The sequence below is a fragment of the Gouania willdenowi genome, chromosome 21 (assembly GCF_900634775.1).
Source record: "Gouania willdenowi chromosome 21, fGouWil2.1, whole genome shotgun sequence".
In the NCBI taxonomy this organism is placed as follows: Eukaryota; Metazoa; Chordata; class Actinopteri; order Blenniiformes; family Gobiesocidae; genus Gouania; species Gouania willdenowi.
Window position 1 is genome coordinate 23,715,298 of NC_041064.1, and position 12,814 is coordinate 23,728,111.

At 38.0% G+C, this 12,814-nt stretch overlaps 1 protein-coding gene across 8 annotated transcripts in view; it reads right to left on the minus strand.

Moving 5' to 3' along the window:
- The window catches only part of sema5ba (sema domain, seven thrombospondin repeats (type 1 and type 1-like), transmembrane domain (TM) and short cytoplasmic domain, (semaphorin) 5Ba), a 239,119-nt gene that overhangs the window by 66,855 nt on the left and 159,450 nt on the right, over positions 1–12,814 (minus strand). For all 8 annotated transcript variants that reach the window (XR_003672616.1, XM_028435492.1, XM_028435496.1 and 5 more), the window contains one exon: positions 2,097–2,382. Coding sequence is in view for 7 of the 8 variants with exons in the window: in XM_028435492.1 (XP_028291293.1) it covers positions 2,097–2,382 (286 nt within the window). In the remaining variant the exon portion in view is untranslated. The remainder of the gene's footprint in view (positions 1–2,096; positions 2,383–12,814) is intronic.

The following is a 12,814-nucleotide window of genomic DNA, read 5'->3' on the forward strand; positions in this document are numbered from 1 at the left end:
CTCTAATAAGGGCGACCGTAGCTCAGGTGGTAGTGTGTCGTCTTCTGATCGAGAGGTTGAGGGTTCGATCCCAGTAACTGACTGTGTGTCGAAGTGTCCTTGGGCAAGACACTGCACCCTAAGTTGCTCCCAATGGTCGACTAGCGCCTTGCATGGCAGTCCTGTCCCACTGGTGTGTGAATGTGAGAGTGATTGGGTGAATGAGCTGATATGTAAAGCGCTTTGAGACTGCTTCAGTGTGGTATTACAGCGCACGCACACACGCGCAAAAACTATAATTATACAATAAATGCACAAAAAGACAACATAAAGATACAAAAATAAATATAATAACTCCAAAAAACATACATTACAGAAAAATACACCAAACAACAAACACATTTATCATGCACATGTCCCACAGAATTAAACCAGGGAAATCACACACAAATTTACCCCTTTATAACACTACAGAGTACAGAGAATGTACACCTCTTTGTACATCCAACCTTCAAACATATTCTCATTTAGCCATAATTGACAGCTCTACTTAAGCTCCTCCCACTACATGAATACACACTTCCAACGGGCACTGTACTAGTGAATATATAAAATAAAGTTTTCATGTGAGTTTTCCTCATGCTGAAAACATGACTTGTTGGTGAATTAGTAACTCACAATGAGTTGGAAAAGTAATTTGATTACTGGTTTGGAAATAGTAACGCATCAGATGACTCATTACTGAAAAAAGTGATCCTACTAGAGTAATGCTTTACTAAGTTACTGGCATCTATGCCTACCAAGCATTTACTAAGATGACGCTGTGCTAAAACATATGTTGCTGTAGCTACTTGATGCCTTTATAGCAGTTATGGATAAAGAGAGAATAATCTTAAATTTGACCATTTTTTTTCTAAAACTTCATTTGTAAACATTGAATGTTTTGCTCTGCTCACATTAATCCCAAAAGTCTTTAATCATGACGAGGTGAAGTTCATTCCCAACACACTTAGTCAAATAATTCATCTTTGTCCAAACTCAGTTCTGGGAGGACGCAATCCTACAATTTTTTACATGTCTTTCTGCTCCAACACACGCGATGGCTAGGAGAGGTTTGTAAGTAGAAATCCTAAAAGATGCATGGTGACACCTTCATCAAAGTCAGGTGTGTTGCAGTAGGGAGAAATGAGAAACGTGAAGGATTGCAGCATAGCTGAAAGTAACAGATTACAAGTACTCACTTTACTGTAAGTGAGCTGCTTTTATGGGTACTTCTTTGAGTATATTTATAAATACGTAATTTTACTTGTACACAAACACATTTTAAAAGAAGTGAAGTAATTCGTTACATTTTTACACCCAACCGTTACTGAGTAAATATTTTTTTTTTTCTTTCAAAATGATCAACGGACATTGTGAAACTACAAAAAATTAAATTACCAAACAACAATCAAATGTATTACATCGTAGCCGACCAATCAGATTAAACGTAATGCACCACGCCAAAACTGCATTGAATGACAGTTATTTTCTACATAAGTACATAATTTTAGCTTTACTTAGAATTTTTTTTATTTAATTCAATTGGTGTTATTTTATTAAAAAAAAAAAAAAAAAAACAATTATACATTTTGGAAAAACCTTTTATTTTATATACTGTATATAATCTTTGTAGAGAAAAAAATAAGTTCCAATTGTGCAAGATTTGGTCTCTTCCTTTTAAGTTTATACATGAGATGTTTACTGTATGGAAGGGAACCGTGTCAAGATGTATTACCAAATATAAAACTAGTAACTTTTACTTTGAGTACTATTTCATTGAGCTACTTTTTACTTGTACTTGAGTATTTTATGTATGACTTAACTGTACTTGTACTTGAGTACAATTTCAATCAAGTAACAGTACTTCTGCTTGAGTAGCATATATCAGAATTCTTTACACCTCTGGATTGCAGTAATCATTTAGTCATGTGTTGAGTGATGGGGGATATGTCTAGGGTTTTAACTTGTTATGTGACCTCTATCGGTTGATTGATGACAAATAAAGCTTTGAATATACATCAGAAACTAATAAAAGCAACTAAAAGCTGCTGTGATGTCTGTGTGCATTCACTCACACGTTGGTGGTAAAGATGCCGTAGATGAGGTCCTGCTCGGGCAGATAGAAGGTGCTCTGTAGCTCATTGTAGTAAAATGGGATCTCTCCAGATCGGGAGCAGTTTAGCCTGGCCTTCATGAACGTGGTCCACGTGTCCTCCAGGAGAAATCTCCCACCAATGTCGTTCTTACACACTCGTGCCACACGGGAATAGACCGTCTTGCCACAGTCGTGTTCCACGGCGTTCTCCCTCAGGAAGAAGAACGTGAAGAGTCCGATGTCGTAGGCTGAGATGAAGTGAGGCTCTGTGGTGAAAGAGGATGATGATGTTGATTCCAGAAAAAACCCTAAAAAACATTCATCTTCCACATACTTTGGTCTTGACCCACGTACTACATCTTATCAGCTGCACATTAACCTGACCTGGAAAAGGCCTAGAGCGAGGCCTCTTTGTCAAAAGTGTAAATGATAGAAGAAGCTGCAGGTTAGAGTAGGGAGAAGTAAAGATAACAAAGGTCAGTTATATAAATCTATCTGATGTTTTGATGGTAAATCCATGAAGCTGTGTCTGTTTAACGGGATGTCTGCGCAGCTTTTCTTGCCCCTCAGCGACACACTGAGAAACATTCTCCCCTTCCAGCTGGGTTATCAGGTGAAAGAGTAAAGAAGATTATTTTTAAACATGATTTTTTCCTTCAGAGCCTGCAGGAAATAAACTCTAAGATTTTTATTGGATATCCAAGTGTCTACAATAAATGACATTACATTTTAATTAAGTTATTTTAATCTTTTCGGGCAGATCTAGTCAGTAATTTCACCCAATTAGACTAAATTATAAAGTTTGTGTTCCTGGGTTAAAAGATATTCCAGATAGTCTGACATTCTCTGAGCAGATGGCAGTGATTTTTCCAAGGAAGGTTCAAAAGGCGCCAACATAAAGTTGAGGTAGTTTAGGTAAAGATGTAACTTTGTATTTATTAAGTTGTTTATTTTAAAACATGATTTGAAAGATTAATTTGGCGGATGCACATTTTATGGTTCATGGACCATTTGGTTGTTTTAACGTCACTCTTTGCTGTTTTTCTCTCTAATCTGTTGATCGTTTGTCTCTTATTTATAATTGTGAGACTTTTGCCGATTCCATTTCACGTTTGTGTGGAAAAATATGTGTGCGCTATCAGTTACAAATTGTGTTTCCATGGCAGCAGAATGAAGTGACCCTTGGTGGTCACCAGCAAGCAAAACCATCAGCGTTCAGCTTTGTTTTTTTTAAATTTATTATTATTATTACAATCCCTGCAGATGTATGAAAAGCAGATGAAATAATGTTTGTGTAATTTTAGTTTGTTATGGATTTTTAAAACATTGGAGGTGAATGAATTCACATTAAATTATTATGGATAATTGGATGATTAATGTTTTGTTGTTTATGAGATTTTATTTTGTTATTGAGTTAATTGATTTTAAATTGTGTTTGCCTGTGGGAGGAGTTACAGGTATAGACTGCCTATGAATGGAGGCCAAGCCTCAGTTAGAGAAAGGAACCCTGAGCAGAACTGATAAAGTTGACAGAAAAACAAACAGAGGGTAAAGTAGATATGTTCAGGATTTGTGAAATGTAGCCTGGCATCACAATAGCCTTTTCTTTTGTGTTTGCTCAGTTTTTGGCTAACAGTTTTGGGGATTCACTGCAAATATGTCACACCAGCCAAAGAAGAAAAATAAATAGAAAAAGTTTAAACTGAATTCTGCTCTCAAGTCTGTCTGTCCCCTTTGCTGCCGGTCATCCTACCACATCTTCTCTTCTTTATCTTTCTGTCTTTGTGTTGGGTCCATGTTTGTAGTGGAAGCCCTCCTGCCCCTGGAGCCCCTCAACAATGTCCAGTGTCTAAAGTGATGAGTTCAGCGCCGTATAGAGAGAGAGTTGTGACAACTTGTTTTTATATTAATGAGATATTGAGATCATAAGTCATAATTAAGAGATTCCATCTCATAATAAGATACTAAGTAATAATTATGAGATACTATCTTATCTCATCAAATAAATGAAATAATATGAGCTGAACTCAAAGATCTAAAACAGTTTCTCTGTAAACATTTTCTCTCATATTGTTCACAAATCTGTCTAAATCTGTGTTAGTGAGCGCTTCTTCTTTGCAGAGATAATCCATCCAACTCACAGGTGTGGCGTCAAGATGTTAAATAGACAGCATGATTATTACACAGGTGTGCCTTAGGCTGGCCACAATAAAAGGCCACCCTGAAATGTGCAGTTTTGCTGTAATGGGAGTGTCTGGGGAGGAGCCAGTCAGTATCTGGTGTGACCACTATTTGCCTCACACAGTGCAACACATCTCCTTGTCATAGAGTTGATCAGGTTGATCATTGTGGCCTGTGGAATGTTGGTCCACTCCTCTTCAATGGGTGTGTAAAGTTGCTGGATATTGGCAGGAACTGGAACATACTGCTGTATACGCTGATCCAGAGCATCCCAAACATGCCCAATGGGTGACATGTCCAATGAGTATACTGGCCATTCAAGAACTGGGATGTTTTCAGCTTCCAGGAATTGTGTACAGATCCTTGCAACATGGGGCCATGCATTATCATGCTGCAACATGAGCTGATGGTCGCGGATGAATGTCACAACAATGGTCCTCCGGATCTTGTCAATAAAATGCACCTGTGTTCTTGTCCATAACATATGCCTGCCCATACCATAACCCCACTGCCACCATGGGCCACTCCATCCACAACGTTGACATCAGCAAACCGCTCACCCACATACGCTGTCTACCATCTGCCCTGAACAGTGAAAACCAGGATTCATCCATGAAGAGAACACCTCTCCAACATTCCAGATGCCATCAAATGTGAGCATTTTCCCACTCAAGTCGGTTACAACAACAGGTTGAGACCTCGATGTGGATGACAAGCATGCAGATGAACTTCCCTGAGACGGTTTCTGACAGTTTCTGCAGAAATTCTTTGGTTATGCAAACCGATTGTTGCTGCATCTGTCCGGGTGGCTGGTCTCAGATGATCATGGAGGTGAACATGCTGGATGTGGAGGTCCTGGGCTGGTGTGGTTACACATGGTCTGCGGTTGTGAGGCCGGTTGGATGTACTGCCAAATTCTCTGACAACAGCTCTAGTGAACATTCCTGCTGTCAGCATGCCAATTACACATTCACTAAGAACTTGTAACATCTGTGGCATTGTGCTGTGTGATTAAACTGAATATTTTTAGAGTGGCCTTTTAATGTGGCCAGGCGAAGGCACATCTGTGCAATAATCATGCTGTCTATTTAGCATCTTGATATACCACACCAGTGAGGTGGGATGGATTATCTCTGCAAAGGAGAGGTGCTCACTAACACAGATTTGTGAACAACATTTGTGAGAAATAGATCTTTTGTGTATATAGAAAATGTTTTAGATCTTTGAGTTCAGCTCATGAAAAATGAGAGCAAAAACAAAAGTGTTGTCGTATATATTATAATGAGATACTCTAATAAGTAAAACTATAAAAAAAAATACTCCATTAAAGGGTTTTCTGTTATTGTTGAGAGCAGGGATGTGATCTATTCTGTCTGAATAATGGTGTGATTTAGCGTGAAATCACAGAGAATGAGGATCATGTCTTTTCAGCTCCTACTAACAATTGTCTATCTTGATTTAAGGATAATTTACACAGTTCAAAGTTTGAAAATAAGACATGACACTGATCCAGTTGTGTTGTCATCAAACTTTTTTGTGGGTGGGTGTTTTCTTTCCTACACTGTTGCTTGTGAGAGGATTGATGAAAATACTCCTCACTTTGCCCTTTGGGAATCATTCATCGCAGGTGGGATCACAAACACAAACAGAGGCTTGCTTGTAACCTTAATTTGCAGAGATGCAAGCCAAAGAAAACAAAGTCAAAGAAACACAACACATGCATGCATTGACATTCACAAACATACAATAACATTTAAGCAGCCATGATGGAAAAATCCTCTGAGGTTTGGATCGAGAATGAGAATTTGAAACTGGGCATTCAGCTGCTGTCTCCTCAGCTGCAGCACGGCTCTCGTATTTCATTTCACAACAGTGATAAAACCACATAGTGATGTGAAATGAGCACTACTGGGACCACTTGGCAAAAATATAAAGTCATTCATGCAAGAAGTCGAACATTTCGGAATGTGTAACAAAGTTTAGGGTGTTGCATTCTGCATTAATTAAAGTTATAAATCAAAAGCATGACAGGTGATATATAGAGTGACCTAATTTGCATAGGACTCTATTTTGTTTTTGCATTCACAAACATTTAATGCACCAAAATATCTTGTTATTTACCCATTCAGGCACTAATTGATGTAAACAAGCTAGTATTGTCACACCTTTACATTAATTACAACTGCTGCAGTGGTCGAGATGATCGTCATTATTATTGTGTTTTCCTAATGTGTTTCTAACAACTAAAGCCATAATAAGATCCTTATGTTTATGCATGTATCACTCTTTAATTTATAAATAAAAGGACTGGGTGCCTGACGCAGCTTTGTGTTTACATACTTGTGTTCACGCACAGGGTCAACCAAACGGCAGGTATAACTGACTTAGCATTACATTATATGAGACAGTGTGAGTGTAAACAGTTTTTGCTTTTCAATACAATTTGTATTCTATTTTCTTATTTTGTAAATATAGGTATTACATTAGGTATTATTTTAAATACATCTCATCTAATGACTGATTTCAAATACTTTAAGGTGAAGCCATCAAATCTGTGTAAAACTGAGGTGTCCAAGGATGGAAAACTGAGTTGGAGAGAAGGTAAAGTAAAAATAGTATCATAAAATACTTAAAATGATTTCAGTCTTCATATTTAACCAAAATCATATTTGACAATTGTCAAATTTGCAAAAAATCATTACAAATAATCCCTTTTCCTGCTTCTAACCTTTACTGTATAAATAACACATTCACCTGCTGTGATGTGATGATCATGAAGAGAATAAAAATCATCATGTTCAAAAACTGAAAGTGAATTAAAAACATGTCCCTTCATGTGAAGTCACAGCAAAACTATGGAAAGCTGGCCCACATTGTTTGAATTATTCCACTGGTAACTCTGTAGCTTCTTTTGACATTCAGATGCATGATGGGAAACAGTTGGTCAGCACCTGGCACACTACCAATCCAATAAGGGAGCAGATTGATTAGATCCAGGACTCCCTCTCTGCCTTCGGTTCTCCTGAACTAGAGAGGCTCAAAACTGGAAATGAGATTTTCATTCACACCACAAATCCTCTGGGAGCAGCACTCCATAACCCTTGTAGAATCCACCATGAAGCAAAGCAGGTTGGGACTGCGTGGAGGGCAACATGTGTGCCTGGCTGTGTGTCGTCAGCTGGGAATATGCTGATGAGGACACTATCGGCTAGGCTTCTCATCTTTTTTTTCCTCTTTTCTAAACCTACGCTCGTGTGTATCTACACACACACAGCTGGCAGACACAGGAAAGCACATGCTGCTGGCGTGCAGAATGAATACACACACACATGCACACATGAGCAAAGGGATGCTGATGTTGTGAGGCATGCTGTGTGTAGTAATTTCATCCCCATTCTGCTGTGTGGAATAATTACATCGCTCACTGACTCCTCGCTCGATCTTCTTGGCTTCTCTCTCATACTCAGCCAACTCCAAAACACACGCAACTCTACACACGTACAGTATGTCTACCTTTCTATACTGTTCTCTGCATCCCTATCCCTTCTTTAACTCTGTCCTTGCACTCTTTCAGGTCCACAACTCTTCTTCTTTGAGTGCTTGTTCTCTGAATTCAGAACTGATGAGTTATTTATCTTCTTTATTTTCTTTAGAGGCACTAGCTGGGTTTCCATTAGCCTTAGAAATGCGCAAAATCTAAATAGCGGAATGAAAACTGGTAATGGAAACACCTGAATTTCGAAAAAACACTCAAATATCGCTAAAACAGTTTTTATACTTTCATGAGGAGGTATTTCAAACATTTCAATATTGAAATGTGTCACAAAAGCGCTATGGAAACACTTTTTCGACAAATACATGTCACATGACCACCTCTCTGAGAAAACATGGCTCGGTACGTGTAGACAGAAAAGTAGATCGACACATTTCTTAGCATTATATTTAAAAATTATTATTGCCACTTTAGACAGCAGACGACAAAGGAATTCAGAGTTTTATAAGGAGGTTTGGAGCGTCCGTCTTACTGCAGCGAAGTCTCACAGGATGAGATTTTTCGGGAGTTACTGTACGAGGCTTCTGCCCAAAACAATCTTCAAAGGAAACACGTTCAAAGCGCAATTACACTTTGTCGACATATAGAAATATCGCTTTTATTTTGCAAAAATCTGTAATGGAAACATGACAACAGACAATGAATTCATCAATCATGGTAGGGTAACATTTTAGGTGAACTAAAGAACATGTTTATTGAGTCTCATACCAGAGCTCTGGTCTAAAACTATCCAGGGGCAACATCTGATGAGTGATGCTCATCAGGGGAGTTCACTCAATCTCCATTCCCAGCAGAAACAAGTCTGGCATGGTGAGCTACAGTCGACATGTTATTGAGTGCCTAGAACATGACGATTTACAGCTGAGTAAAAAAATGTATCCGGTAAACTGGTCACAGGCAAGGAAAATTGAACAACAATCCCACATCTTGATTATAAGTATATTTGTTTTATTTCTTCAGTTGTTTATAGATACTAACAGTAGGTGGTGTGCATTTAGCACAGTTTTCTCTAAGGCCTAGTGTCTTTTAGCAATTGACCACTGATAAATACATTTTTCCTTTAAATTGCACTTGAATTTTGAGCTCTTTTTGACACCTTAGCAGCAAGAGCCGAGTTGGCTAAAAGAAAAACTTCCACATCTTTGACGACCGTTTTCTCCCCTTTATACTTTAGGGAGTGATTACATTCAAAACAGCTGAAATTGATTATTTATGTGGTGGAAGAAGTGAGGAGGAGAAGGAAGCAATGTGTCGGCAACGAACAACTCTGGTGAGCATTTTAAACAGCTGACTGTTGTGATTTACTCTGCTTCTGCTTCTATACAAACTACTTGAAGCAGCGTTTGTCTGACCCATAATCAGAATAGTTGCTTAAGTAGCCATGTCTTTTACTTCAACGTGCAGTTTATTGGTCAAAAACAATAACAAGAGTGTGTGGATAGCCAAGGACAATGGGTATGTTAATCAGCTGTGAGATTTCACAACCCCAAACAAGCCGCATTAAAACGAGCGGTTTCCATCCAATGTTTTTTTTTTGAACCATGGAGTGCTACCTTTATAAATTCAACTAGCATATTTTGCACAAAAAAAAGAAAAGAAAATCACTAATTTCTCAGAAAATGAAGGTGTTTATGCTTTTTCTTCATTTCTCTTATGCTGCCTTGTTCCCGGATTTGCCATCTTGCATCACACATAAACAAGTATTCAATTTAGCTTCCAGTACTGAAATTTGGAGCTGGTTTGGTAAGAGGGGAGCTTGAACATTTAGTTACTCTACCCCGGGAACATCCAGTAAACCAGCAGACTGGGAGCAAAGTGTTCTTTTGGGAGAATGGGACACTAACAGTCTTTACTGGATACTGAAGTTTGATCATTAGGTGCTTTGTATCCTAGCAGGAGGATTTGAAATTATATTCTAGACCTTACTTGAAGTTACTGGGACATCCTGACAGCAAAGAAGTACAACAAAAAGACATTGTCATCAACATCCCTGCCAAAAAAAAAAACAGATTAAGGGCAATAACTCCGGAAAAATGGATTGCACGCTTCTCATTTTCGAACTCCTTCTAGATATTGATATCCTGAAGCCACACCGAATTTGGTTATTCTAAATGTGTGTATTGGTTTTTCAGCCTCTCTCTGAGCCAATATCCTCCTACATAGATACATACATTAAGCAAACTTACAAAATGGCTTATTTTATTATCAAGGTGTGGTCGACGGTTGATCTGAAAAACGACTAGTTGCTTCAATCCATCTTCAAAGCCCAATTACTGATTCAAACTAACATGGTCATCAGTAGTGCCCACCCACTGGGAAACATTCATATACCAGATTACGGATTATGGAACATTTCTAAAGTTTGAAAGTAGTGCAAGGAAACGTTGAGGTTGATGGTTTTTTATTTTTCCCTTTTAAATGCAGAAAACATAAAACGAGATATTCAAAGCCATCATCTGAACACTACGTCACGTCCTTCTGTCGGAAACGTACTATCGAGCACTGTTGAGTTTTCTCTTTGTATTTCTGTTTTTTTTAATGTTCGGCTGTAGCAGCAAAGAGTTCCGGTAAATGTTTGTTGGTTTCACTAAAGCGTCTGCCTTTCTGTCTACATCAATACTGGACTGGTCATAAAAAAGATTTCCAAGTACTTCTTTGGGTGTTTGCATTTTTACTTTTGTTTACCACATGGCCCTTTCAGAACAATGATGGTATTTTGATTCAACTAGCATATTTTGCACAAAAAAAGAAAATCATTTTCTCAGAAAATTAAGGTTTATGTGCTTTTTCTCCATTTCTCTTACGCTACCTTGTTCCCAGATTTGCCATGGTGCATCAAAAATAAACAAGTATTCAGTTTAGCTTCCAGTACTGAAATTTGGAGCTGGTTTGGTAAGAGGGGAGCTTGAACATTTAGCTACTCTACCCCGGGAACATCCAGTAAACCAGCAGACTGGGAGCAAAATGTTCTCTTGGGACAATGGGACACTAACAGGTCTTTAACTTACTGGATACTCAAGCTTGATCATTAAGTGCTTTGTATCCTAGCAGGAGGATTTTAAATTATATTCTGGACTTTACTGAAAGTTACTTGGACATCTGTTGTTTCGCTTCCTGTGATTAAGCTGATATATTTTAAAGTTGTTCTAATAGAGTGATTGAAAAATGATACTGCTCTCCTTATCTACTTAAAATGAGCAGCTGTAGATGATGCTACACATGGATACCCAGTGAACAACACCATGGAAATCTTCATCAGTAGGTCTGTCTGTATTTCTGCTGGTGTCAGAGTGTATGAGAATGGATTTCCTCCGGTGTGTGTTCAGAGGAAAAGGCCCAGTGTCAGCAGCAGGGAGATTATTGACACTGACTAAAGCAGGATTGACGGCATTTCATGTCCCCGCCATTCCCACCAAATCCTTCAATTCTACATCAAAAGTTACACTGTGCTGCTCACAAAGAAAAATCCCAAAAAGTCTTTGTAAATCCTCAGAAAACACCCCTGTCAGGCTGATCCACCACGGCTGTAACAAAAGAACCGATTGTAGGCTTTGTCCATCTGGAGCTCCAGACAGGTCGAAGCAAATGTTTAGAGAGACAGCAGATGATGTTTTGAGCAAGTCTACATAACTTAACCTGTCAAAAAAATTTCACCAGGGTATTAATAACAATCCAACAATAACTCACACCATATCATAATACATTGAAAACTTTTACACTTGAGGAAAAAAAAAAGCATTAATCTTTTGAAAAACCAACAATCCACTAGATCAAGCCACTCAAACTGCAGATCCTAAGTTCTGTTTTTTTAACTTGTCTGAAGTGAACTCGACTCAAACCCTAACACTCCATATTCAAGAAATGTGCTAAGTAGGCAATGCTCAATATTTGGTTTGCTCAGTGCTCGGCCCGAAGTTTGGAAGAGATGCATTTTAGAGCTGTTTTGTGCACTCCAGGAGCACTTTGTGACAGGCTTACGCTGGAAATAAAAATTGGCATGTTAAAGAGGAGTAGCTAGAGTACTCATCTTCATTTTGGCCTGATTTCATGTTTTATTCCTAGAATGAACCAAATGGTATATACTCAGACGATACTCATCAATTGTTTTTCTAAATGTATAGCAGGACTATTCAAAGATAGTCCTAAAGGGTTGAAGTCTTACGTGTTTCAGAGCATTTTCACAAGAAAGTTTCAAAAGTAATTTCCACAAAGAGGAATGTTTAAAGTACATTTTTAGAGACTTAGGAAAGTAAAAACGACTAAAAAAATGCAGTTGGAAAAATGTGAAATGCTTTTATTTTACTTTAATTCCAGAGTGTCACCTTTTCAACTCAATAGAATAGAATAGAATAGAATAGAATAGAATAGAATAGAATAGAATAGAATAGAATAAATTAGATAAAATTAGATTAGATTAGATATACTTTATTAATCCCTAAGAATCGAGAAAATAAAAGCAAACCATAACAATCTGGTGTGCAGTAGATCCTCGGCAATACATCTTGCAACGTTTTAATATTACAATATCTTGTTGTGCGATATATCATCCCACCTTGATTATTTAACGCAGTCTAGGGTTCACACTACACATAGTAGAGAAATCACACACAAATCCATTATAAATGTAACTTTTTGAATGGATGCAGTGTTCATCATGTTATTAAAGTAAACATAGGTTGGATAAATTCACAAAAAGTGTGTAGCCTTGTTGTGAAAGTTAAAGGTCCAATCTTATGCCATTTTTCACCAATCTCCAATTGTTCCAAGAACCCCAAAAACATATTATTTGAGGTTTATTTTCCCAGACTCGCCTGTTTTCTGAAATGATAGCCCTCTAAAAATTCACTTTCAGAGCACTCCTAAAAACAGACTGTTTTTGGGCCTTCATGCATATGCATGAGTAGGCATAAACACATGCTACTTTGGACGCTGCTGAAACGTGTGTTTATTACAGCAACAGCAGC